This window comes from Liolophura sinensis, chromosome 7 (genome assembly GCF_032854445.1).
Source record: "Liolophura sinensis isolate JHLJ2023 chromosome 7, CUHK_Ljap_v2, whole genome shotgun sequence".
Taxonomy (NCBI): domain Eukaryota; kingdom Metazoa; phylum Mollusca; class Polyplacophora; order Chitonida; family Chitonidae; genus Liolophura; species Liolophura sinensis.
Genome location: NC_088301.1, coordinates 6,988,414 through 7,012,743, shown reverse-complemented (window position 1 = coordinate 7,012,743; position 24,330 = coordinate 6,988,414). Strand labels below are relative to the sequence as shown.

Genomic DNA, 24,330 nt, shown 5'->3' with positions numbered 1-24,330 from the left:
TGGTATGAAATGACTTAGGAACAAAATCAATGACTTGGGTGAGAAATGACTTGATATCAGTATGAGTATACATGTAATATAGTGTAAAACCTATACTGGCTAGTCTGGTGAACATATTGCTCTTTTGGTCTATGTTTATGTAGAAACATAGCCCCATCGAGCTCTCTCACAAACCTCACATTCAGTGTCACCAGAACATGACAGTGGTTTCAAATGAAAAACAGAATAAAAAATACGCAAACAGACGAGTTCCACACACACTAAATTTTAACAGATCCAATACCCACATTTTACAGGTTTTTCAAATCCTCTTAGTTTTGTGACAAACTCCCTCTGTCCAGTAGTTCGTCTGCAAGCGGTTGTGAAGAGGAATGCCACCGCTGCATTCTGGGATAGTCAAACATAGATTACCTCCCTGGAAACAGCGAGGAGAGCCAACAAACCTGTCGATTTTACAATTATTTACATAATCTAACTGTATTTAAAATTGAATACACTCAGGGTTATTTGTTTTTTACTATTCTTTCACAGATGTTTGACATTCCTTGTCATTTTTTGTATTTAATATAACCAGAAAATTGTAGCTCTTCTGCAAAGAAGGCGTCTTCCGTATCACACTGCGGAGATAAATGGCTGCAAAATGTCATTGCAGTGTAATGCTGAGAAGGAAATATACACAAACATTTTTGTCAGAACATAGCCGTCGTCTACAATATTTAACTTGGATGACCGGTATTTGGTGCTTAAAATAAGGTAAAATTGGTAGTAAGAAGGTTTATTTTGAGTAATAATTTGACTGTCATAAACTGACTTGTGGTTCTTTGACTTGGGTATGCTTCATTTCATTTCATATTTGACAGTTGTCCAAGTTCCTTTCCGAAGTGCGAAAAGACTAAGCTTCCAAGTTGATTGCTGTAGAGTTTGGAACCCTGTGGAGGTGTAAAATATATGGGACTAGATTTAAGTTTACTAGTCATCTAGACCATTAGCCCCGAAAGACTCCATCTCCTTTTCTTATACTGCCCTCGGATCGTTGGAGTCTTAAGTCTAAGAGTGTTACATTCGTACTCAACGAAGATCCACACTAACTGTCTCTGTTATGGAAGAAGTCTAGTGTAAATAAACCACCTTTCTACATCAACCTAAAGACCTGCTTTCCGCACTCGCTGCACTGCCACCATGTGCCCCTACTCTATAGAAAAGATTTATGGCCATATAGCCGTATCATAAATCATAATAACTGTATCGATTTTATTTTTTTTGCCTCTTAACTACATTGGCATTAAGCATTGTATCTATATGTTGATCTGTAGTCAGACAACTCTTTTCATTAAAAAGGCTTTATGATATTTATGATTATTTTATAATGTATAACATAATCATAAAGTGTGTGAGCCTTAGTGAAAGGTGTATACTTTTATGCATGAAATATTAATAATATTTGTTCAGTCAATATAAAATTACACGTATGTGTACTTGCTGTATACAGGGCTTTAGAACTGGAGGTTTTTTTTATACTTTTGAAATGTACATATGTATATATATATAAAATGTTTTTATCATTAGGTGTCCTATAACATATCATATATGGATACATTAAGTAAGGATTGCAGTGCTGAAGATAGTCAGAAGACAGTTATAGTTGCCATCCACTAGTCCAATTTTGTAACTGTTTTAGATGTTTGTATTAAGGTGTTAGCAGGCTGAATAATAATCAGATTTTATTTGTCACATTTCTGTATTTTTCAGCATTTGCAATATGGCCTGTGCTCTCCCTGAACAAAGTTTGTCCAAAAACAGTCCTAAAAACAGACATCGGCCATCGAAGGAGAATTGGCGGACTGTAAAGCTGTTCATCACCTCGTATAATGATGACTTCTTTAGTGAGAGGGAGGTGTTACGTAAGCAGGTGAGTTCTGAGGACTTTCCCCAAGTGCACATGAATGTTTAAATCTCCCCCGTTTCAATTTTTGTGGAGTCTAGTGACAATAGACCTTTCCGAACTGTCAATCAAGAACACGCATTTGGTAAGTCATAATTAGTATTGTTACAAGTAGGCCAGCCAGATGTCCCACTCACTGGGTACAGATGTTAAATCTATCTATGACGTCATGACATCTGAATAGCTTTCACCAGGAATCAAATCAACCTGGGCATACTGTTTTCATCTAGCCAGAAAACAGAATGCTGTCATATATGGAGTGAAAGTTTCTTGAGTATGCTGCTTTGCAGGGCGTTAGACAACAATCAGCAAGTAAATAGATCAGCAATTATTAAAGAGTGCTCTTGTGTACATATAGATTACCCTTTACATGCTCCTCTCCATGTAAAGCTCATATATCAGTTAACATTTTGTAGTTGATAGATCAATAGTATTCTGCCCATGCGTAAGTCTTCATCAGTGTTTTGGTATTGACTGGGGTATGAACATGTAATTTCTTGGCCTTTGACATTGTTTTCAAATTATTTCAGTCTTTTCAAATCCCATGCTAATGATTTGTTAAAACGAGGGAATTGTGTTGAGATAATCATGCAAATTAAAAAGGTAATTCTGCTATCATGGCTTGTAGGTTCTACCAGATCTCAAGGCTTGGTGTGAAACAAAGAAGGTCAGACTGCAGGAATGCTCTGTGAAATGGGTGAGTTTGAGTGTTGACGATTTTCATGCTTCTGCTTTCAGTCTAAGATATGATCACAGATACCCAATGGTTGACACTGAATACAAGTAAATATTTTAGGAAATAAAAGTCTTTGATTATGAATACTGTTAACTATTATATGTACTGGACTATGTTAAAATATTCTGATTCACCTCAATGTGTTATAAAGCACTTATGTATACCTTATGCCACTAAGGGACTATGATGTCACAATGTTGAAGCTCAAAATGTACACATTACATTCAACACAGTACTAGTCTAGATTTACCTGTAGATCTGCTTGTGGGGCTTTGGTCACCATAAATGATTAACAAAGCTCATGTGGCTGTTGGTGAAGTCTTCTCATGGTTAAAGACCATTTGTCTTCCATTATTTGTGTGGTGTGTATGTCATGTGTGGGAAAGTAGGCCAGACTTAGTAGTTGCCAAAGTAAATAAAAAGCATTTGAAATTAAAAAGGCTGTTAAATTTTATTTTGTTTTTACACTTGCATAAAAAGCCTGTGAATTACATATAGGCTTACATGCATCAGTCCAGGAGAAACAAATAAGAATTGAATTTCTACATTGAAATGGCCGTTAGGTGAGTGAAGCCAAAGTATATTGTATGTGTACTTACGTAAGTCCTGCAGTCTTTACCCTTATGTTACAGGGAGGTCGTCATCCAGACAAACGTGACATGACTGATTTGGAGAAAATACAGACTGCTATAGAAAACTGCTATTACAACAACGTTATGCCACTATTTATTAACTTAACCAGGTATGTACTGCCAGATAGAAGGAGCCACACAATACTCATCAGTAAGTAGTGCAAATTGGATATAAGATTGCATAAGTGACATGAGCCATTAAGTTTAAATGGAGCTGTTAAGCTTTTGACTTATTACAAGGATATTGCTGATTAAAGGTATTATTTTTGCTATTGAGAAGCATAAATGACAAGTGTTGAGTGCGTTATCATTTCCAGCTTTCACAAGAGCAACATTTACGGTATTTCACATTCACTGTTCAATATTCTATTTGATATTTATAATTTGACGATATCATATGATTTTGTGTATCTGAACAAATTAAGGATTGATTTTTATAGCTGTGGCCCGGCACCGACATATATAGAATGTGACATTGGACCCAGTGATTTGTGTCACATCGCGTCTTATTGTTGTGTAACGTAGGAAAGCCAAAGTTTACTTGTGTACATGTATTATGACATCATCCAGCTGAGCTCCAGTTGTCTTGAAACAAATTGTTTCTTTCTCAACATCATGGCATGTGAAGTATCCTGTGCCAATAAACTACAAACTATTATTGGAGAGTCATATATACATACATGTATAGTAGTGTTTTCTGTATCCTAGACTAGTCTGGTAATGTGCATTCCTTGCCTTCTCCATGCAGTGAATCCCTGGGCTGGATACCCATGTGGGGAGAATATGACGACGAAATGGTGGAGGATTTCCTGGAAGCATACGGTCTGCTGGTCGAAGACTTGGAGGTCATGTACGGCGCTTATAGGGAGGACAATCATAACTGTAAGTTACTGATCATATTATCAGTGAGTCACAGGGAGGACAGTCATGATTGAATGACTGTATGAAATGACAGACAGGACAATCGTGACTGTATAAAGTGACAGAGAGGACTATCATGACTGTAAGTCACTGATCATATTATCAGTGAGTCACAGGGAGGACAGTCATGATTGAATAACTATATAAAATGACAGACAGGACAATCGTGACTGTATAAAGTGACAGAGAGGACTATCATGACTGTAAGTCACTGATCATATTATCTGTGAGTCACTCGGAGGACAATTATAATTGTATAAAGTCACAGGGAGGACAGTCATGATTGAATGACTGTATAAAGTTACAGAGAGGACAATTGTGACTGTATAAAGTGACAGAGGACAATCATGACTGTGTAAGGTGACAGAGAGGGCAGTCGTGATTGTAAATTCACAGAGAGCAATCATGACTATAAAGTGACAGAGAATAATCATGACTATAATGTGACAGAAGACAATCGTGACTATATAAAATGACAGAGAGGACAATCATGACTGTATAAAGTGACAGAGAGGGCAATCATGACCGTCTAAAGTGACAGGGCAATCGTGACTTTAAAATGACAGACAGGACAATCATGACTGTATAATGTGACAGAGAGAACAATCATGACTACATAAAATGACAGAGAGAAAAATCATGACTCTAAAGTCACAGGGCATACAGTCATGACTGTATAATGCTACAGAGGGGACAATCATGACTGTATAATGTTACAGAGGGGACAGTCATGACCATAAAGTGACAGTGGGCAATCGTGGCTGTATAAAGTGACAGAGAGGATAATCATAACTATAAAGTGATAGAGAGGACAATCAGAACTGTATACAGTGGCAGAGTGAATGAGTGCTTGGTTTTTAACAATTTATAAAGTGACAGAGAGCACAATCATAACTGTATAAAGTGACAGGGCAGGCAGTCATGACTGTTTAATGTGACAGGGTGGACAACCATGATTAAGAGACAAAGCGGACAATCGTAGCTGTATAAAGTGACAGAGGGCAGTCATGACTGGATAAAGTGATAGAAAGGACAATCACGACTGTATAATATGACAGAGAGGATAATCATGACTATAAAGTGACACAAAGAACAATCGTGACTATAAAGTAACTGGGCACACAGTCATAAGTATATAAAGTAACAAAGGACAGTCATGACTGTATAAAGTGACGGTGTGGACATTCATAACTGTATAAAGTGACAGGGCAGGCAGTCATGACTGTTTAATGTGACAGGGTGGACAATCATGATTAAGACAGAGAGGACAATCGTAGCTCTATAAAGTGACAGAGAATAATCATGACTATAATGTGATAGAAAGGACAATCATGACTGTATAATATTACAGAGAGGACAATCATGACTATAAAGTGACACAGAACAATCGTGACTATAAAGTAACTGGGCACACCCAGTAAAAAGTAACTCATAAGTATATAAAGTAACAAAGGACAGCCATGACTGTATAAAGTGACAGTGTGGACAATCATAACTGTTTACATTGACAGGGCATTCAGTCATGACTGTATAAAGTGACAGGGTGGACAATCATGATTAAGAGACAGAGAGGACAATCGTAGCTGTATAAAGTGACAGGACATAAAATCAAGACTGTATAAAGCGACAGAGAGGACAATCATGACTGTATAATGTGACAGGCAGCACAAGCATAACTAGTAGTTGCAGAGAGGGACTACCATAACTGTGAGATGCCAGCAATGTCTGAGCCACAAGAGGAATAATCATAATTATTACTATGTACAGTCATAATCTAGTTTGGATCAAATGAGAAAACCTATGTAGATTCATTTGGTTTGGTAGAGTGTGATAGAGTCAGATTTTGAATAATAAATTTTGTCGATTTGTTATGTTTCAGCATTATTTGTGATCCGTAGTGATACTTTTCTGGAGTCAGTTCCAGAGGAGGAAAAATGTAACTTTGCTTACCGTGCAAGAGCTTCTGACAGACTACAGGAGATGGGCTACAAAATAACAAAGAAGTTCCCAGTAAGCTACGTTTTCATGTAAATACTGATTGTGATGGACATATACATGTACGCGACAATAATAGAGAAATTTTGCTAGCATTTAGGACAATTCTGCATTGCATTTATGGGGAAAATAAGTTTCCTTGGAAAGCTTGTTTTCATCTTTTTGGTGTATTATGTTAGCTAGTGATTTAGAGTTTCTGTCAACATCAGTTGGATCATATAACTTTGGATCATACACCACCTGAACCTTTATAATAATTAACTTAAGTGAGTGCAAAATTTGTGTTGAAATTACTAAAGCAAGGGCTCCCTTCAGAAAAAAAAACACATCAACATATGAAGTGTCTAAATATTGACAGTATAAATGCTGTATACATGAAGTGTGACCCTTTTTTACATTACAGCTAAATCGCTTCTTACAGTATTCCTGTAGATATAAAGGATTGGACAGTAAGAAGAGGAAGCCGAAGGTTGAAGTGGATGATTGTTTCAGAAAGAGAGTGAGACTCTACAATACATTTCATGTACAGTGACATAAAAATGATTCTGATTCCTCTAATAGCAATGAATTCAGTTAAACCAGGTCAAATTGAGATTGTATGCAGTAAAGTACTGTAGCGGATTTCACTTTAATAACCCAGTCTTGCAACCTTCAGAGATTAACAATACAGGTTTTGCTCTGCTCTCTGTTTATCACCAGTTAATCTCTGTCGACTCTGAGGTAAAAAGCCTTATATTTTTGGTAGCGTAGGAGACCGATATTTACCTCAAGTAATTGGAGACATCACTACAGAAATATGGATTTACTCTCAATACTCCAATAGTTAATTCAATGTTGTTACTCTATTTAATACAGCAAATACATTCCCAGTATGTATTGTTCCAGTATAACTCTTGGAGGAAAACTCCAATGACTTATTTCATTAATAGAAGATCCGAAGATTTGTTTTTCAGTTCGAACACTAAACAGTGAAATCCATTTATTCACATATATACAGTCAAATCATCAAATATTCCTTCAGAATTGGCAATACCATTTGTAAGAGAGAGTTTCATGGGGAATAACTCTGGGCGGCTTGTTGACACGGCTATAGACAGTGAACAGTCTTTAGCAATTTAAAAATATTACAACAGGTATATGTGCTGGAATTTCTACCTAACCATAATCCCTTAGGTATATTTTAATATAAGAGAAGTAACTCTTTAACTCATATAGTCACAGTTCCTTCAGTATAACACTAAATCTTTCCTGCATAATACACTGAAGATAGCAAATCTCCCATTGGATTGAGCAAATCTCCCACCAGATCATATACACAAGCTCCACCCGCTGTCAATCAAGAGTGGCTCCTCTTGGGAAGAGCGGCGATCCCTGATGATGTGCTGATTCCTTGTCGTGTTGTATAGGTGTCTTGCATCTGTATACTTCAGTAACTGTGAATCTTCATTTGTGGTATTCTTCAAACTCGCTGTGCCTTTGCCTTGATCTTGCCTATGCCTTGATCTTGCCTTGCCTTGCCTTTGCCTTTGTCTTTGCCTTTGTCTTTGCCCTTGTCTTGACTGTCGTAGACCTCCATGACCATCTGCCAGACGCCATGAGCGTCCTTTTATAGCGTGCAGACAGAGTAGGTGGTGCTAATCGCCAAAAAATACATTTTGATTGGCTGACGTGCATTGAGCAGCGTTCACCTCTTACTACACCCTGCCTATAATTTACTACGATGGTGAAGGCAATAAGGCTGAAATAGCATAATTTTCCCCATGCCAACATAAAGAAAAACCCCGTAATTTTTTTATCAAATAGTGCTATGTTCAATATTAATTTGAAGAACACAGATACTATAAAATCTGCTCTTTCTAACGATACCAATATAACACATGAGCCGTGTTCGTAATTTTCAAAATCGTAGATTCTAAAGCCTCCAATCCGAAATGCTAAGCATCTTGGCGGGCTTTACAAACCACGACGAAGTGATGTGAATCATTTCGGTCGGAAATAAACATTTAAATAGCTTCTAATTAAGGTAAGACCATAGAAACTCCAGCAATATATACCTGTTTCATAAACTGTAATTTCTAAGCAAACATTGAGTACATTTTTACACCAGAATTCTGTGACAATCAGTGATTGAAATTTGACTGTTGTTGTAATCAGTTGTCAACAACGTATACCTTTATCAAAAATAACCCCATGAAACTCTTCTTATATTTTAATTTCGTAAACAATAAAATATTAGACATGCATCAGACATGTAGGAAGACTCACAGTTCAATGTCCAAATAAATTTCTAGGTTTAATGTTCAATTGTGGTGATTGTTTATCTCCGGCTCAATCAGCCAATACGAGAGTTCCTCTGAATATTCATGCAGTATTGTATTATTCTTTTAGAACTTAACACCAGGTGTAGGTAAGCTGCAGACGACAGTTATTTATGAATGTTTTGCGCCATTTTCGTGTTTCGTTGTTGCTCTTATACAGGTCATGTATTTGATGTGAAATTCGCAGTACAGTCAAGTAATCACAAATACACTTCCAATATAGCATCATTACTTCCAGGTAACATGAGTCAGTCTGATATGAATAAGAGACTATCCATATGTTTTCGTCACAGTACTACATGTTTTGTCTGAGAAGGTCTGTTTTTTCTGCACAATGAGAAATGTAAAACCACTTGAAAGGTTTTTTCCCAGAGAATCATCTACAGACATATACATGCATAAACATGCGGCCTAATTTGGTACTTTTTGGAGGCAAGTAAATGTCGTAAAATATTTCTTTTAGTGCTGAAATGCTTATTTTCCCAGTAGGGTATCCTTCTATCTCCAAACAGACCTGAAAACACCTTTGTAATATCAACAGAGCTGTCTTAAATCATGCATCATGTGAAAGTTTGTCATGGGTGAAAGTTTAGATCATTTACTGCACCTGGTATATTCACAAGGGGGGCCTCCGTGGCTCAGTTCGTTAGCACGCTAGCGCAGCGTAATGACCCAGTGAGTTCAAGTCCAGCTCATGCTGGCTTCCTCTCCGGCCTTATGTGGGAAGGTCTGCCAGCAACCTGCAGATGGTCGTGGGTTTCCCCCGGGCTCTGCCCGGTTTCCACCCACCATAATGCTGGCCGCCGTTGTATAAGTGAAATATTCTTGTGTACGGCGTAGAACACCAATCAAATAAATAAATAAAGTGGTACAGGTGGAGAAAAATGCTGAAGTAATTTTAGTCTGGCACCATACACAGTGCTGTAAATCTTTTATTCACTGGAATTTAAGCATACAATTATTATTACAAACATGTTCGTTAAAAGGTTTGTTTGTGTCACTGAAGATGCAAGCTTCATAAAACTACAGCTTAATTCTCTGCACTCCGTATCTCTCTCAGAATTTTTACACAATGACAGTTTTCTCTGTTGCAGATACTTGACTTTTGTAAGGAACGGATATCCATAGATTACTGTGGGGAATTCCCCACCTCCAACAATCCTTACACCCTGAGTAAACAATCTCAGAATACTTTCCTGAAGCGAAAGAGTGCCATGGTGATTGGCAGAGAGGATATCCTAGACAAAGTAAGCCGGAGGAATCTTATGTGACATGTACACAACTTGTAAAGGATACATAGAATGTTTGGTTTTTCTTAACATGTAGCTTGGGATTTGTTATAACATATAAAAGTACCATAAATGTTCTTAGCCTTATTGGGAGTGGTTTAAGCAGTCAGGGCCCAGTTTCACGAAGCTCTATTAACATTACGAGCTTATAACTACCATAACAACGTAAAGTGATCATAATGTTAAGAGTGCTTTGTGAAGCCAGGCCCTGCTCTGTCCAGAAATTATATAGTCTGCAGTCATGACAACAATGATGAGAGCTTTCAAAACCTCTCTGTGGGGGAAGTATTCTGAATTGAGTGGACCAGAAGCGGGTTGTTAAGCTGGTTCTGCTGAGCTGGTAAGTTCACTGTTGATGCCACTTAGAACACTTCTGACCACTGATCGAAAATATGCACAAAATATTGGAGTATTTTTTTAGACATAAAATATGCCCCAAACATGAAAATTTGGATAAAAAAATGTTGTCATAATTTGTTTACCCTGTCAAACTGATGATGCTGAGAAGTAAACCAGCACGATTCTCCTAGCTTAAAGCTGCATCAAGAGTTGGACTACAGCTTGCATCCAGCTGTACGTGAGAAAGTCTGTCAGCAACCTGCGGATGGTCGTGGATTTCCTCCGTTCTCTGCTCGGTTTCCTCCCACCATAATGCTGGTCGACATCATATAAGTGAAATATTCTTGAGTAGGGCATAAAAAATCAATCAAATAAATAAATACAGCTTGCAACCTGACAATCCGTTTGGCTCAAAGCTGATGGAAGGGCTGGATATGGGCAATCTCATTGGTCAGGGTCCATGCGATGGTTTACCTGTCAGGATGGGCCCCATTTTGGTTTTGGCATACTTACAGTGTTACAGGGCTTTTTGACCTTTAAGTGCTACTTCAGTCCTGAGAGAAACCAGGCAGAAATATTAACATGACATAAACTGAATAGATGTACTGAATAGAGCTTACTGCGCAACCCATGGAAATTTATGATGAATAACACTGTTGAATCACTGGATGTGAAAAGTCCTCAAAAAGAAAATCGTCACTTTCTGTGATGTGATAATATTCTTTCTGTGATGACAGATCAGGCAGATGTGACATCAAGTATGTCATTTGTGCTGGAGTGACATCATGTGAGTTTGAAAGTGCAACACCATTTGTGGCTATACGTCAGTGATGGATGATGTCAAGTGTTTTTGCAAGAAGTCACACCAGGCAAAATTGGAAACGACAGAATTTTGTTTCTGCATTATCCTCCGAGACTAACAACAGTGGTTTTAATAATGCAGTTATTTTTTTTTTGGCATTGTAGGAAAGCAATTCAGTCTTGATGCTTATCATTTTACCCTCCTTTTAAGACATACAGGTCTTGACACTGGAGTAGCTCTATAATGGAAATTGAAGAATGATCTCAAAAATTCAAACTGTCACAGATTTGTCTTGGAATAACAGTAGGTGTGTATTAACATAACCATGCTAGATGACATGCATTATAGTGTGATTATCTATAAATCAGTTGTTTTGTTCATTTCAGATTGAAGCATACATAACCCACGAAGAAAAAGATGTTCCACTGTTGTTATTAGGGGGACCAGGTAGTGGAAAGTCCTCCATTCTCTGTAAAGCTGCGGAGCTTATCTCCAGTAAAGCTCAGAAGCGACAGCTTGCAGGGTAAGCCTTTAATAGTGGTGTTCGCCACTCCAATTTGTGATTAATTTCTTATTAGAAATATTCACGTCTTGGCATCCGAAGAATCATTTTAAGGCCTTTATATTCTTTTCAAAGTGCGTTTTGAAATACTGTGCCTAACTTTAGATGAAATACATTAAATATAACTCGATTTAATAAGACTATGTGGTACTGGCCTTACTAAAGCACACTGAAGTAGCCTGTTTTTGTACTTGTTAGGTGTGCAGGTGGTCAGTGGCACGTGTTCTATCACTTTGTTGGAGCCGTGCCAGGCTCAACCACACTGGAGCCCATGTTAAAGCGTCTATTGTCTGAGATGGAAGTCACCAGTGTAAGTAACAACTGATTTTACCTTTCTGTATTCTCACTGTAAGTGATAGATTAATGTGCTGTCTGTTCTAAATTCTGATAAATTAAAATGGTTTTGAGGGATCACCAAATGCTCTGTCATTTTTAAGTGGCTTCTAAACTGTAAAATGAAGACAAATTTAATACAGCGTAGGACCAAAGTCAAGTTCATCTATGTCTTTATCTCATCTGTTTTATGTATGTGTTTATCTGCTGTGTTTTGGGCACAGTAGTCCACTGTTTACATGTGTTTATCTGCTCTGTTTTGAGCACAGTGGTCCAGTGTTTCAGTGTTTACATCTCTTTATCTACTCTGTTTTGGGCACAGTAGTCCAGTGTTTACATGTGTTTATCTGCTCTGTTTTGGGCACAGTAGTCCAGTGTTTACATGTGTTTATCTGCTCTGTTTTGGGCACAGTAGTCCAGTGTTTACATGTGTTTATCTGCTCTGTTTTGGGCACAGTAGTCCAGTATTTACATCTGTTTGTCTGGTCTGTTTTGGACGCAGTAGTCCAGTGTTCCAGTGTTTACATGTGTTTATCTGCTCTGTTTTCGGTACAGTAGTCCAGTATTCCAGTGTTTACATTTTTTTATCTGCTCAGTTTTGGGCACAGTAGTACAGTGTTTACATGTGTTTATCTGCTCTGTTTTCGGCACAGTAGTCCAGTGTTTACAGCTGTTTGTCTGTTCTGTTTTGGGCATAGTGGTCCGGTGTTTACATCTGTTTATCTACTCTGTTTTGGGCACATTAGTCCAGTGTTTAAATCTGTAAAACACCAATCAAAAAACTAAAATTAATTGGGCACAGGGGTCGAGTATGCATGTGTTTTTTGGCTTTGTTTTTGTGTTCCAGTACACATAATCTGTTCTGTTTTGGGTACAGGAGTTTAACATACATGTATGTGTGTTGATCTGCTCTATTTTGGGTACAGTGTCCAGTGTACATGTATTTGTCTGTTGCGTTTTGGACACAGGAATCCAGTGTACATGTGTTTGTCTGCTCTGTTTTGTGTGCAGGAGTCCAGTATGCCCAAGAACTTAGAGGCGGCAGCACAGATGGTCTGCAGTCTACTATCAAACCCCAACACTAAACCCCTCATTATCTTTGTTGATGCCCTAAATCAGGTGCGTATATGTTATGCTCTTAGGCGCATAATATCACATCTTTAGAATTTGTCTTTCACTACTGTACGAATGGTAATATTTATTGACAGTACTTTTTTTGGCTATAGGCCTTCATACATTTATATCTGGCCCAGGATGACAAGTGTGTCTTGGACAACTTCAGAACAGCTTGCTGAGCTAAAATTGTGACTTAAGAATACAATAACCTATCCTAGGCTTTCAAATTAAAAATGAAAGTTTATGTTTAAGCTTAAATAGAAGTTCGAGAATGGTGTCCCAAGTTAAGACTAAGTCTGATGTTAGTGAAAGACAGCTTTGTGATCCTGTGGCTTTAATGTCCAATAACCAGATCTGTTACTATAAAGTTGTCATGTGTGTGCCCAAATTACAGCACACAAATGTCTGTGTCCTTCTTAATTCATATACCTTGTTAACATGTTTCCTCCACATTAGCCTTGTGCATTTTGCAGGTAAAATGTTGTGTTATTGCTTACAAGTATAATCATGCTGTTAAGGCCCTCTGCGGTTCATTTGGATGAAACGTTGACCTTTTTGCTGTCGATCGACCCCTGACCAGTCAGATCATGGGTTCAAATCCAGCTGTTGATTGTTTAGCTATTAAGAGTCATGAGGTTTGTCAGGAGCAATGGATTGCTCCTTGGCACTCGTGATCAGCCCCAAAGGTCAGAGGCTTAAATCCAGCTGTTGATAGTTTGCCTATTAAAAGTCATGTGGTTTGTCAGGAATGATGAATTACTCCCCTTTCCTCCACTGATAACCCTGAATGCTATCTTATATAAAAGCGAAAAACTCTTGATTGCCACTTTAAATGCAAAGCAAATAATCAAAAAAATTGAATAATAATGGTGTTGTCCCTGTATGTGTAGGTTGCCGAAGATCAAGCAGCATTAGTGATGAGTTGGTTGCCACGGAAACTGGTCCCTCAAGTGCGATGTGTCTTCTCTCTCATAAATGACACACCACAACATTTAACACTGATGAGCCGAGAAACCAAGCCTCTTGAGTTACAGATTACCCCTCTTGATATGCAGTCTAGAAAGGTAAGAGTCACATGTAGCCTCTGACAATAGATATCGGGGAGAAAGTCTATGTTCCCAAAATGTACCTTTTACCCCACAGCCAAAATGGTCCAGGGTTTATTGTCATTGTGGGCGGCATTAGTCTGTCCTTCTGTTCATTAAACTTGTACCACATGTGCAGCTATTCATGAAGAGGAACCCTTTTGTTTTTCATGAAGGATGACCTCTTTTTTATTATATTTGTTCTCAAGGTGTAATTGAAAACATTCTAAGTTATTTCTTTTGCCCTTCTGGTATAATTGAGGGGATGTTACAATGTAAGGTATTGTTTTTTGTCCTTGAAGATTGCTGTAATTTTTGTTGTTGTCTTCATTGTGTAATTGATATCATATTAAATTATTGTTTTGGCCCTGGAGGTATAATTCAGGAAATGCTGAAGTAATCATTGTTTTCTGCAGGGTATAATTGAGGAGATGCTGGGCCGTTACCGCAGATCACTCTCAGAGAGTCAAGTGGAGAAACTGCTGGCTAAGGAGTCTTCCGAGAACCCACTGTGGTTGTCCGTGGCCTGTGAGGAGATTCGTTTAATTGATGACTCTAGTGTGATAGATTCCACCATAGATAACCTCGCTGATGGACTACTTAAGTAAGTCATCAAAGCCTTGTTTGTGATAATGCCCTCCGTGTTTCTCCATCCTTCCATGCTTGCGAACAATTTTCAACAAATCAGATTCATATAGTTCAGACTGGTTGAGATTGATTTTCATCACTTTGGGTGCAGTCCACAGTTTGGATGTGAATGTGAAGAAATAAAGCAACGACTGAATATATCCTGAAAATGTGCTACACAGCAGAATTGTGAGGAATAGGTTTGCCTTTAAATCTCATTAAAGACACATGTAGCAACGAATAAATGCAGTGAGAGGCTAGCAGCTCTCCTGTCAATAAGATTGGTAGTTAAATTAAAAGTAAATTAATTTATAATTATTATTTATAACAGTTACTGATATTTATTACAGCCACAAAAAGTTCAGTTTAAGCAAACAACCATTCCCACTATAAAAGTCTGATCAATTTCTCTTCTCTGTACATTGTATAGGCTTTAAAATGCCAACTATATTTGAAGTAAAACTTATTTTTCAGCCCATATATGACTTGCCCAATCCAGTTGTATTTAGTAATTGTCAGAAATTGTTGACAAATAGTCCTGAAGGTTTAATTTAATTGAATTTATGTGCAAGATTGCTGAAAACAATGTGTGCGTGATCATTATTAAAAAAATTCTTTGTTGGTGGTAAGGCGTCCTAATCAGAAAAGGTAGGATCGGTTGATAGTGATTTTTTTCCTTCAGGCTAATGAAAGAGATATTAAAGAAATTAACATTTAGAGAAATTAAAAAAAAAAATGCCATCAAGAGGCCAATAAAACCTTTGAAGTGTTACCCAACAAACATATTTGTCATGATGACCTCCTGCATATATAAACTGTTATGGAGAAATGTCTACTGCAGTTGCTTGATTAATACATTATATTAACTTTTTGTTTTAGTTTATTAGAGCAACTGTTGACTCGGTTTGAAGGAGAGAGGGGAGGTCACTTAATTGTGGCAACGCTATGTTTACTGGAATCGTCTAATGCGGGTCTGCTAGAGTCAGAGTTGAGACACATATTGGGCAATGAGGCCACCCTCATGCCTCCCTCACCTTTTGATGAGAAAGGTAAGTGATCTGTTTGACAGTCAGCATGCTTTTGACTGCCCTCGCTGTCACAGTAACACTTGTTCAGCCACATATACTATCTTGTACAAAGATGGATTAAATTTATTTTAATCAGAATTTGTAAAATTAAAATTAAACATGGCAAATTTTCAAGACAGTACTGACTCTAATAACAATGGAAAGATACCTTGGTAATCTGACATCATCGCTCTACGGTGTGGTAAATTATTGTATATGGACATGGGCAAGTTTGTACAATAATGAAAATGATTAACAAAACATGACTTTAATTTCCTGATTTTCTTCGCAAATGCCATACTTGGGAAGGCCTTCACCAACCTGTGGATGGTTGTGGGTTTCTTGAGTATGGCGTAAAATATAAATCTAATAAATAAATAAATACTTTGCAAATCCTCTAAAATACATATTGGAGGATATAAGTCATCAGTTTAGTATGGATAATATTAATTATTCTGTTAACCCACCTATGTTAAAATGTGCTGATTTTCCCCACTTTGCTGTAAAGCTATGATGATACAAGCAAAGGAGAGGTCATCAAGGTGCTTATTCAAACAGTGTAGCAAAAGATGAGGCCAAATCATGTGTAATGTCAGGTATTTGAAATCCTGTTAAGTGCATGTATGCGTATATATGAAAAAAAAAAAAAGAATTGTGTAAATTTGGGGAGACCAATTTGGGACTACATGGTATTCAAGCATGTGTTGTAATGTTGTAACACGTTATGATGAGGGAAACGTACATGTACAGTATATACTTGGCCAAGGGGGCTCACAAAACTTCGTCATATTTCCTTACACTTAGTTTGGTAGCAGACATCATTTAGGTTTTAACACTACAAAGCAATGTGATTTACGAGAAAAATTACAGGACATTGGTTTATGAAGTTCTGTAAAAGTGGACCCTTGTTGTTTTCTGGTAATGTACACGTGTTTGCCAGAGTTGACACTCATGCGTTCACTTTGGCAGAGGAGAAAGAGACATCTGAGAAGGAGAGCGTCAAGCAGAGCGGACTGCTGACAGAGTGCAAGTGGAACCGAGTGTTCTCCACACTGAAACCCTTCTTGAGGCCGTTTGGGGAGAGCACGGAGGGTCGGCTTGACTTCTATCACAGAGCCCTGAGCAAGGCTGTCAGGAAAAAGTCAGTATATCACTGTTAATCCAAGACCTTGTGCAGACGGAAATATCTGAGTTAATTTGCAGTGATAAAGCTTTGAGCTGCCGCCAGCATCCAGTTTTAATAATCACTCTGTCAATTGGTTGGTTGATAAAATTTTTGACGTATCAAAATGAGGCACTTATTGCCCTAATTCTCGACTTTTCACCTATTAAAGAGCAATTTTCGGTGTGATTTATTCATTTTTAAATTTGATTTTGGAGACAAACTACACAGTTGGGTTTGCCAAGTTTACGGCTTCAAAATGGTAAAATGTTATCAATCTACACAGAGTAATGCTCTCAAAATATGCTTTAAGAAACGTGCAAACAGATTGAAGAATTAAATTATGAATACACTTAAAGTGCCTGTTCTTTACATTTTTGATAGCATTTTTTAAAGGTTGATTATAAACAACTGTTAGTAAAATTCAAGTGAAGATCAGATAGTGTTTATGTTCTCTCTATGACAATGAAAGGATTGTTACGGTTTCATTTCTCATCAGCAGTGTTTCAGCTACATGTCATATGACATGCCAACCTACGAATCATATCTGTATCTACTGCATCCTCTATCTTGTATGACATATTGCATTTGCTTCCAGATGGCCCAGGGTGCCAATGAGTCATCATACCTGTATCTGCTGTGTCAGGTGGTGTGTTTTGTGTCACATTCTGTATCTTGTATGACATATTGCATTTGCTTCCAGATGGCCCAGGGTGCTAATGAGTCATCTCATCTGTATCTGCTGTATTAGATGGTGTGTTTTGTGTCACATCCTCTATCTTGTATGACATATTGCAGGTAATTCCAGATGGCCAGGTACCTGTATCTGCTGTGTCAGATGTTGTTTTGTGTGACATTCTGTATCTTGTTTGACATATTGCAGCTACTTCCAGATGGCCCAGGGTGCTAATGAGTCATCATACCTGTATCTGCTGTGTCAGATGGTGTGTTTTGTATCACATTCTTTATCTTGTATGACATATTGCAGGTACTTCCAGATGGCCCAGGGTGCTAATGAGTCATCATACCTGTATCTGCTGTGTCAGATGTTGTTTTGTGTGGCATTCTGTATCTTGTTTGACATATTGCAGGTACTTCCAGATGGCCCAGGGTGTTAATGAGTCATCTCACCTGTATCTGCAGTATCAGATGGTGTGTTTTGTATCACATTCTTTATCTTGTATGACATATTGCAGGTAATTCCAGATGGCCCAGGTACCTGTATCTGCTGTGTCAGATGTTGTTTTGTGTGACATTCTGTATCCTGTTTGACATATTGCAGGTACTTCCAGATGGCCCAGGGTGCTCATGAGTCATCATACCTGTATCTACTGTGTCACATTGTCTGTTTTGTATCACATTCTATGTCTTGTATGACATATTGCAGGTACTTCCAGATGGCGAAGGGTGCTAATGAGTCATCTCACCTGTATCTGCAGTATCAGATGTTTTTTGTATCACATTCTGTATCTTGTATGACATATTACAGGTACTTCCAGATGGCCCAGGGCGCTAATGAGTTAACATACCTGTATCTGCAGTATCAGATGGTGTGTTTTGTGTGACATTCTGTATCTTGTATGACATATTGCAGGTACTTTCAGATGGCCCAGGGTGCTAATGAGTCATCATACCTGTATCTGCTGTGTCAGATGTTGTTTTGTGTGACATTCTGTATCTTGTATGGCATATTGCAGGTAATTCCAGATGGCCCAGGGTGCTCATGAGTTAACATACCTGTATCTGCAGTATCAGATGGTGTGTTTTGTGTGACATTCTGTATCTTGTATGACATATTACAGGTACTTCCAGATGGCCCAGGGTGCTAATGAGTCATCATACCTGTATCTGCTGTGTCAGATGTTGTTTTGTGTGACATTCTGTATCTTGTTTGACATATTGCAGCTACTTCCAGATGGCCCAGGGTGCTAATGAGTCATCTCACCTGTATCTGCAGTATCAGATGGTGTGTTTTGTGTCACATTCTGTATCTTGTATGACATATTACAGGTACTTCCAGATGGCCCAGGGTGCTAATGAGTTAACATACCTGTCTCTGCTGTGTCACATTGTCTGTTTTGTGTCACATTCTGTATCTTGTTTGACATATTGCAGGTACTTCCAGAAGCCCGAGGATGCTGGTGATGCGGATGTGGATGGTTGTGCTGATGCCTTCTACTGGTGGCACAAAAAACTGGCAGATTTCTTTGAGGGTGTGGATAATGTTGACAGGCTGGTGGAGGTATGTGTAATGATTAAGACAGTGCTGGAGTTAGGTACATGTAGATTTACATTATTAGAATGCTGATCGGCTGACAGTTGACAAAGGATTTTCGTAGTTACCTAAAAAATTGGTCAAGCCTGAATAAATATATAGGGGACATATTTATCTAATGTCTTAAGACGTAAGTCAGAAACTCAAGCAAAGCTACAGTTAAAATGTTTTGCTCTAGGAATTGTAAAACAGATTCTGTACTTCAGAACAATGTACCAGCCATAAATAGGGTATGTTCCTGTTCAGAGTTTGGCTTTTTAAGCGCTTGCAATTTGTGAGGTCAGTCTTTTATACTTTGCAGCTCAGTTGTTTTGAGTGGATGTTGATATACATACATTGTTAGAGTCTCAGTCTTGTGGAGAATTTCTCTTAGACTTTTAACTGGAGTATGTGGAAGTCAGAAAAAATGTCTAAAATTCAGTTTGTCTTTTTCTGGTGATTACAATTGACAAATTTTTCAGTTGCTTCTACACATAAAGTACGGGTTAAAAGTCGACCTTGGACAGGGAATTTTTATCTTCCCCTGCTCTCGCTGTTCATTGGGCCTTGCTGATAAAACTGTCCATGAGGCTCAAAAGATGGTGATTTGTGCCAAACACCCTGGTTTCCCACATGAATAAAACTGACTGCCATCATACATGTGGAAAGGTCTTGAGTATTGTGTTAAACAACAATCAGATAAATAAATTAATAAATCATTAAATGTACAAAATTGTGTTCAGGCTCTATTTTGAGGTGGTGTTGTTGTAGGAGTACCCTTACCACCTAGTGTGTCTAGAGGACAAGTATCGACTGGCCAAATGTTTATGTGACTGGAGTGTCTTTGACAAACTTTACCATGAGGAGTTCAGTTCACAGCTTCTTGTCTACTGGAGAAAGGTGAGGAAGAAGGTAGAAGCTTCAGAAATTGGGATTACTAATGTCCTGCAATAAAACAGTCCAAAACATATGATTATGATCTTGTTTCTTCAAGAGATAGAGTATTACTTTAAGTGGGAGCTCACATGTCACTTGTACCTGACGAATGATAGAAGCAAATTTTGTAGCGGACCAGATCACCTGAGAAATACCCCATTGCCAGCACAGACACATTAAACAGGTGTTTGGAAGTTTGCAGAATACACCTTTACGAAAGGGAAGAATTTGCCTAATGTGTCACCTGATTTAGGTTTAATGAATAAATATGGCTTAATGCCACATCATCAATATTACAGCAATATCTGGACAGATGATGCTCAGATTTGGTATGTTGTTACAGCATTTTATACAGAGCAACAAAGTTTGCCAAGGGCATTAAATTCCAATGCAAACTGTAGAGTACATTATTGTTCGTGTAATTACGAAATTCACCACTAAAAGTCAACTCAATTGTATGAGGCATTTACTTATTTAACTACTAAGACACTTTTGAACAAGTGAGCCTAGGAGATTTGTCAGTAACTCATATAGTGGAAGTGATTCCTTCCACGCTGTTGTATATGGTATATATTTGCCATGGTAACCCCAAAGAAATAGATAAATGGTTATGGTGGCAGTGTTGTTGTTGTTGTCAGGTTGGGTCGTCCTCCGAAATGGTGGATCATTACAAAGTGGCTTTGTCGGCCCTGGAGGAGGATGTTGCCATCAATGAGGAGCTGCTATCCATCAGATACGAGAAAGTTTGCCGAGTTGTGTGAGTAGCAACTGACCAGCCAATTCTAAGACACACAATATGATGTCATAGACATCATCATGTTACTCCAAATGTTACTTCTGTGTGATGTTATTTTAATTGTGTTTTGTCTATGTAGGATACAAGCAGGAAAGTACTTGGTGTTTTGTCAGTGTTTATAACTTGTTTTGTCTGTGTATGTAGGATACAAGCAAGAAAATACCTTGTCTTTTGTCCCTGTTCACAGCTTGTATTTTTTCTGTGTACATGGTATACAAGCAAGAAAATACCTTGTCTTTTTTCTTCGTTCACAGCCTGTGTTTTATTTGTGTATGTATGATACAAACAGGAAAGTACCTGCTGTTTTGTCCCTGTTCACAGCTTGTGTTTTGTCTGTGTACATAGTATACAAGCAGGAAAGTGCTGTGTGTTTGTCTGTGTTTACAGCTTATGTTTTCTCTTTGTATATAGAATACAAGCAGGCAAATACCTTGAGGCCCTAGAATTGCTGAAGACGGCCATGAAGATTGAGGAGCGGGAACTGGGGGCACGCCCATACAGGATGGTGGAGCTCTACGCCCTTATGGCAGAGATTTATGATGAGGTAAGGGGAACCAGCTGTTCATATTGTGTGTGGTAACACCAGTGGTGCTCTGTCAATACAGATTGGTTGGCCAGCATTACATAAACATGTACACATTGCTGCATTTATATTTTCATTACAAGCACTGTAACAGTTCATTTCATTTGGAAGGCATTGGTGAGACAAGCATAACACCAGATGCCAGGATGACCATCAATAAATTATCATTGCTCGTAAAGATCTTCTCCCTGAATCTAAAGATAGCTTTACATAAAATCTTCCCAAATGATGAGACATTGTTGGAAAATATAGCGCTAGCACTACAGCATATTTATAGTCTGGTAAGTATTATTAAACATTGATTCATAATATTAGTTACAACGCTACTCAGTGATAGGATACGGAAATATATGGTATCAGTAATCCTCATATTGGGCGAGGCGTTAGCGGAGCCCATTGTGAAGTTTACTGACACCATATATTTCCATATCCTATCACTGAGTAACCATGTAACAAATTTATCAAGCAAAGACACATCAATTCAGGGCAGAAGACTAGTGTGTAGGTGAATCGCTTCAGTGGTGTGACCATTGTATTTACAACCCAACATAGGTAGATAACCTAATCAGAAGACACATTTGACATTGTCTGCAGGATTCAAGAATATATCTGTACCCCACGTGACCGTTGTTGTCCACTGAAAAGCGAAGTATTTTTGTCTGATGAGGGATAACTTGTCAAACATAGATTTAGAGTACACTAACCCTGGGTGACAAGACACTGTAGACATTACAGCAAAAGACCACTTGCAAAAGAGTAGGAACATGTAGAAAATTTGTGCAAAAGCATGTTGAGACACCCTATTCTGACAAAATTAAAGTGGGAGAGCTAGGGAAAGAGGGAGAAACTTGGAAATGGTGACGGTCTGATTTCAAATTCTGTCTAACTCTATTTCAAGTATCTATTACATAGTCTCAAGTGGTGTCATATAACTTAACATGGGGTGGCTTAAAAACATAACAAGGCTTGGTAACTATCATACAGTAACATTTTTTGGTATTGTAAATTATATCATGCTACTTTTTTTGGGTATGGTAAACTATACTATGCTACTTTTTTTTAGTATTGTAAATTATATCATTATACTTTTTTTGGTATTGCAAATTCTATCGTGCTACCTTTTTGGGGTATTGTAAATTATATCATGATACTTTTTGGGGTATTGTAAATTATATCATGATACTTTTTGGGGTATTGTAAATTATATCATGCAACCTTTTTAGGGTGTTGTAAATTATATCATGCAACCTTTTTAGGGTGTTGTAAATTATATCATGATACTTTTTGGAGTATTGTAAATTATATCATGATACTTTTTGGGGTATTGTAAATTATATCATGATACTTTTTGGGGGTATTGTATATTATATCATGATACTTTTTGGGATATTGTAAATTATATCATGCTACCTTTTTAGGGTGTTGTAAATTATACCATGCTACTTTTTGGGGTATTGTAAATTATATCATGAAGCTCTGCATACAAAGAACTGTGATCAAGGATTTAACTTGTTTGACAACAATAAGAAGTGTGAAATAAATAAATACAGGTGTTTTCCCTCCTAAATCAGGAACTAACGCTCTTAAAGTCTTTCTGTATTCAGGGGTGACACGGTATACAAATACTCCATATACAAATGGAAATATTCATCATGTCAAAATATGCCCCATTAAGAGTTAAATTGTTGGTATATCCGTGTTTGTTCGGGCCTCTGTGGCAGATGGGGTGACCATGCCAGCAAGGTGCAAAGACCCAGGAGCCTCTCCCCAATGCGGTCCTGCTGAGTTCAAGCTCAGCTCATGCTGGCTTCTTCTCCAGCAGTACGTTTCCCCCAGCCTCTGCCTCGTTTCCTCCCACCATAATGCTGGCCGGTGTCATATAATGGAAATATGCTTGAGTACGGTGTAAAACACCAATCAAGTAAATAAATAAATAAATATGTTGTATATAGCCTCTGTTCATCTTTTATCATGTTCATCTGTACAGCATTTACTGTGTATGTACATGTAGGCTATATAACTTTCTGTGTGAGTGCTTGAGTGACTCAAGGAAGATTGGTTCTGTAACTAAGTGACCTCCCTGAGAATATAAAGTATTATAACTATTATTACATTGTTCCTTCAGAAACTGAAGCTGAGCGACTTTGTGTCACCAAGTCAGCTGCCAGACTTGAGGAAAACCATCACCTACGGCAGGAAGTCCATAAGTTTGAGGAAGCAGTTCTCTGGAAACTACCACAGGGTTAGTGAGATCTACATGTACCTCAGTCAGCCATCACTGCATACAGCAACAGATAGTTTCTGTATTAGGCAAAAACTGATTTATCTTGTTTGATTTCTCTGTAAAAAAATTATTAATGGCCAGTTCTTATAACCTACAATGCCATAAAAACTTACTGTGAATGGCTCTTGTGTTTATGATGATAATTCAAGCTGGCCTTGTAATTGCACTTGTGTGTTTTCACCTGACAGTTTATTTTACTGATCTTATTTTTATTGATTGGTTTTTTGTGCCTTACCCAAGAATATTTCACATATGACGACGGCCAACATTATTATGGGACAAAACCGAGCAGAGCCTCGGAGAAACACACCACCATCTGCAGGTTGCTGACAACCTTTCCACTTATAACTGGAGAGGAAGCCAGCATAAGCTTGCCATGGTGTTCACCTGGTATGTTTTCTGCTGACAGTTTAAGTTGGCCATAACATTATAAACCTGGTGTGTTTTCTGCTGATAGTTTATGTTGGCCATGACATTATAAACCTGGTATGTTTTCTGCTGACAGTTTAAGCTGGCCATGACATTATAAACCTGGTGTGTTTTCTGCTGAC

The 24,330-nt window shown here is 38.0% G+C and overlaps 1 protein-coding gene across 2 annotated transcripts in view; it reads left to right on the top strand.

Moving 5' to 3' along the window:
- The first annotated feature begins 623 nt into the window (after window positions 1-623).
- LOC135469866 (TPR repeat-containing protein DDB_G0287407-like) overlaps window positions 624-24,330 on the top strand; it is a 32,516-nt gene continuing 8,809 nt past the window's right edge. For both annotated transcript variants that reach the window (XM_064748490.1, XM_064748489.1), the window contains exons 1-20: window positions 624-753; window positions 1,750-1,909; window positions 2,571-2,639; window positions 3,311-3,420; window positions 4,059-4,192; window positions 6,111-6,241; window positions 6,630-6,725; window positions 9,639-9,791; window positions 11,361-11,497; window positions 11,735-11,846; window positions 12,881-12,988; window positions 13,876-14,049; window positions 14,487-14,674; window positions 15,577-15,746; window positions 16,734-16,905; window positions 19,042-19,168; window positions 19,952-20,080; window positions 20,755-20,873; window positions 21,324-21,456; window positions 23,621-23,737. In XM_064748490.1, the coding sequence (XP_064604560.1) occupies window positions 1,760-1,909; window positions 2,571-2,639; window positions 3,311-3,420; window positions 4,059-4,192; window positions 6,111-6,241; window positions 6,630-6,725; window positions 9,639-9,791; window positions 11,361-11,497; window positions 11,735-11,846; window positions 12,881-12,988; window positions 13,876-14,049; window positions 14,487-14,674; window positions 15,577-15,746; window positions 16,734-16,905; window positions 19,042-19,168; window positions 19,952-20,080; window positions 20,755-20,873; window positions 21,324-21,456; window positions 23,621-23,737 (2,529 nt within the window). In that variant the 5' untranslated portion in view covers window positions 624-753; window positions 1,750-1,759. The remainder of the gene's footprint in view (window positions 754-1,749; window positions 1,910-2,570; window positions 2,640-3,310; window positions 3,421-4,058; window positions 4,193-6,110; window positions 6,242-6,629; window positions 6,726-9,638; window positions 9,792-11,360; window positions 11,498-11,734; window positions 11,847-12,880; window positions 12,989-13,875; window positions 14,050-14,486; window positions 14,675-15,576; window positions 15,747-16,733; window positions 16,906-19,041; window positions 19,169-19,951; window positions 20,081-20,754; window positions 20,874-21,323; window positions 21,457-23,620; window positions 23,738-24,330) is intronic.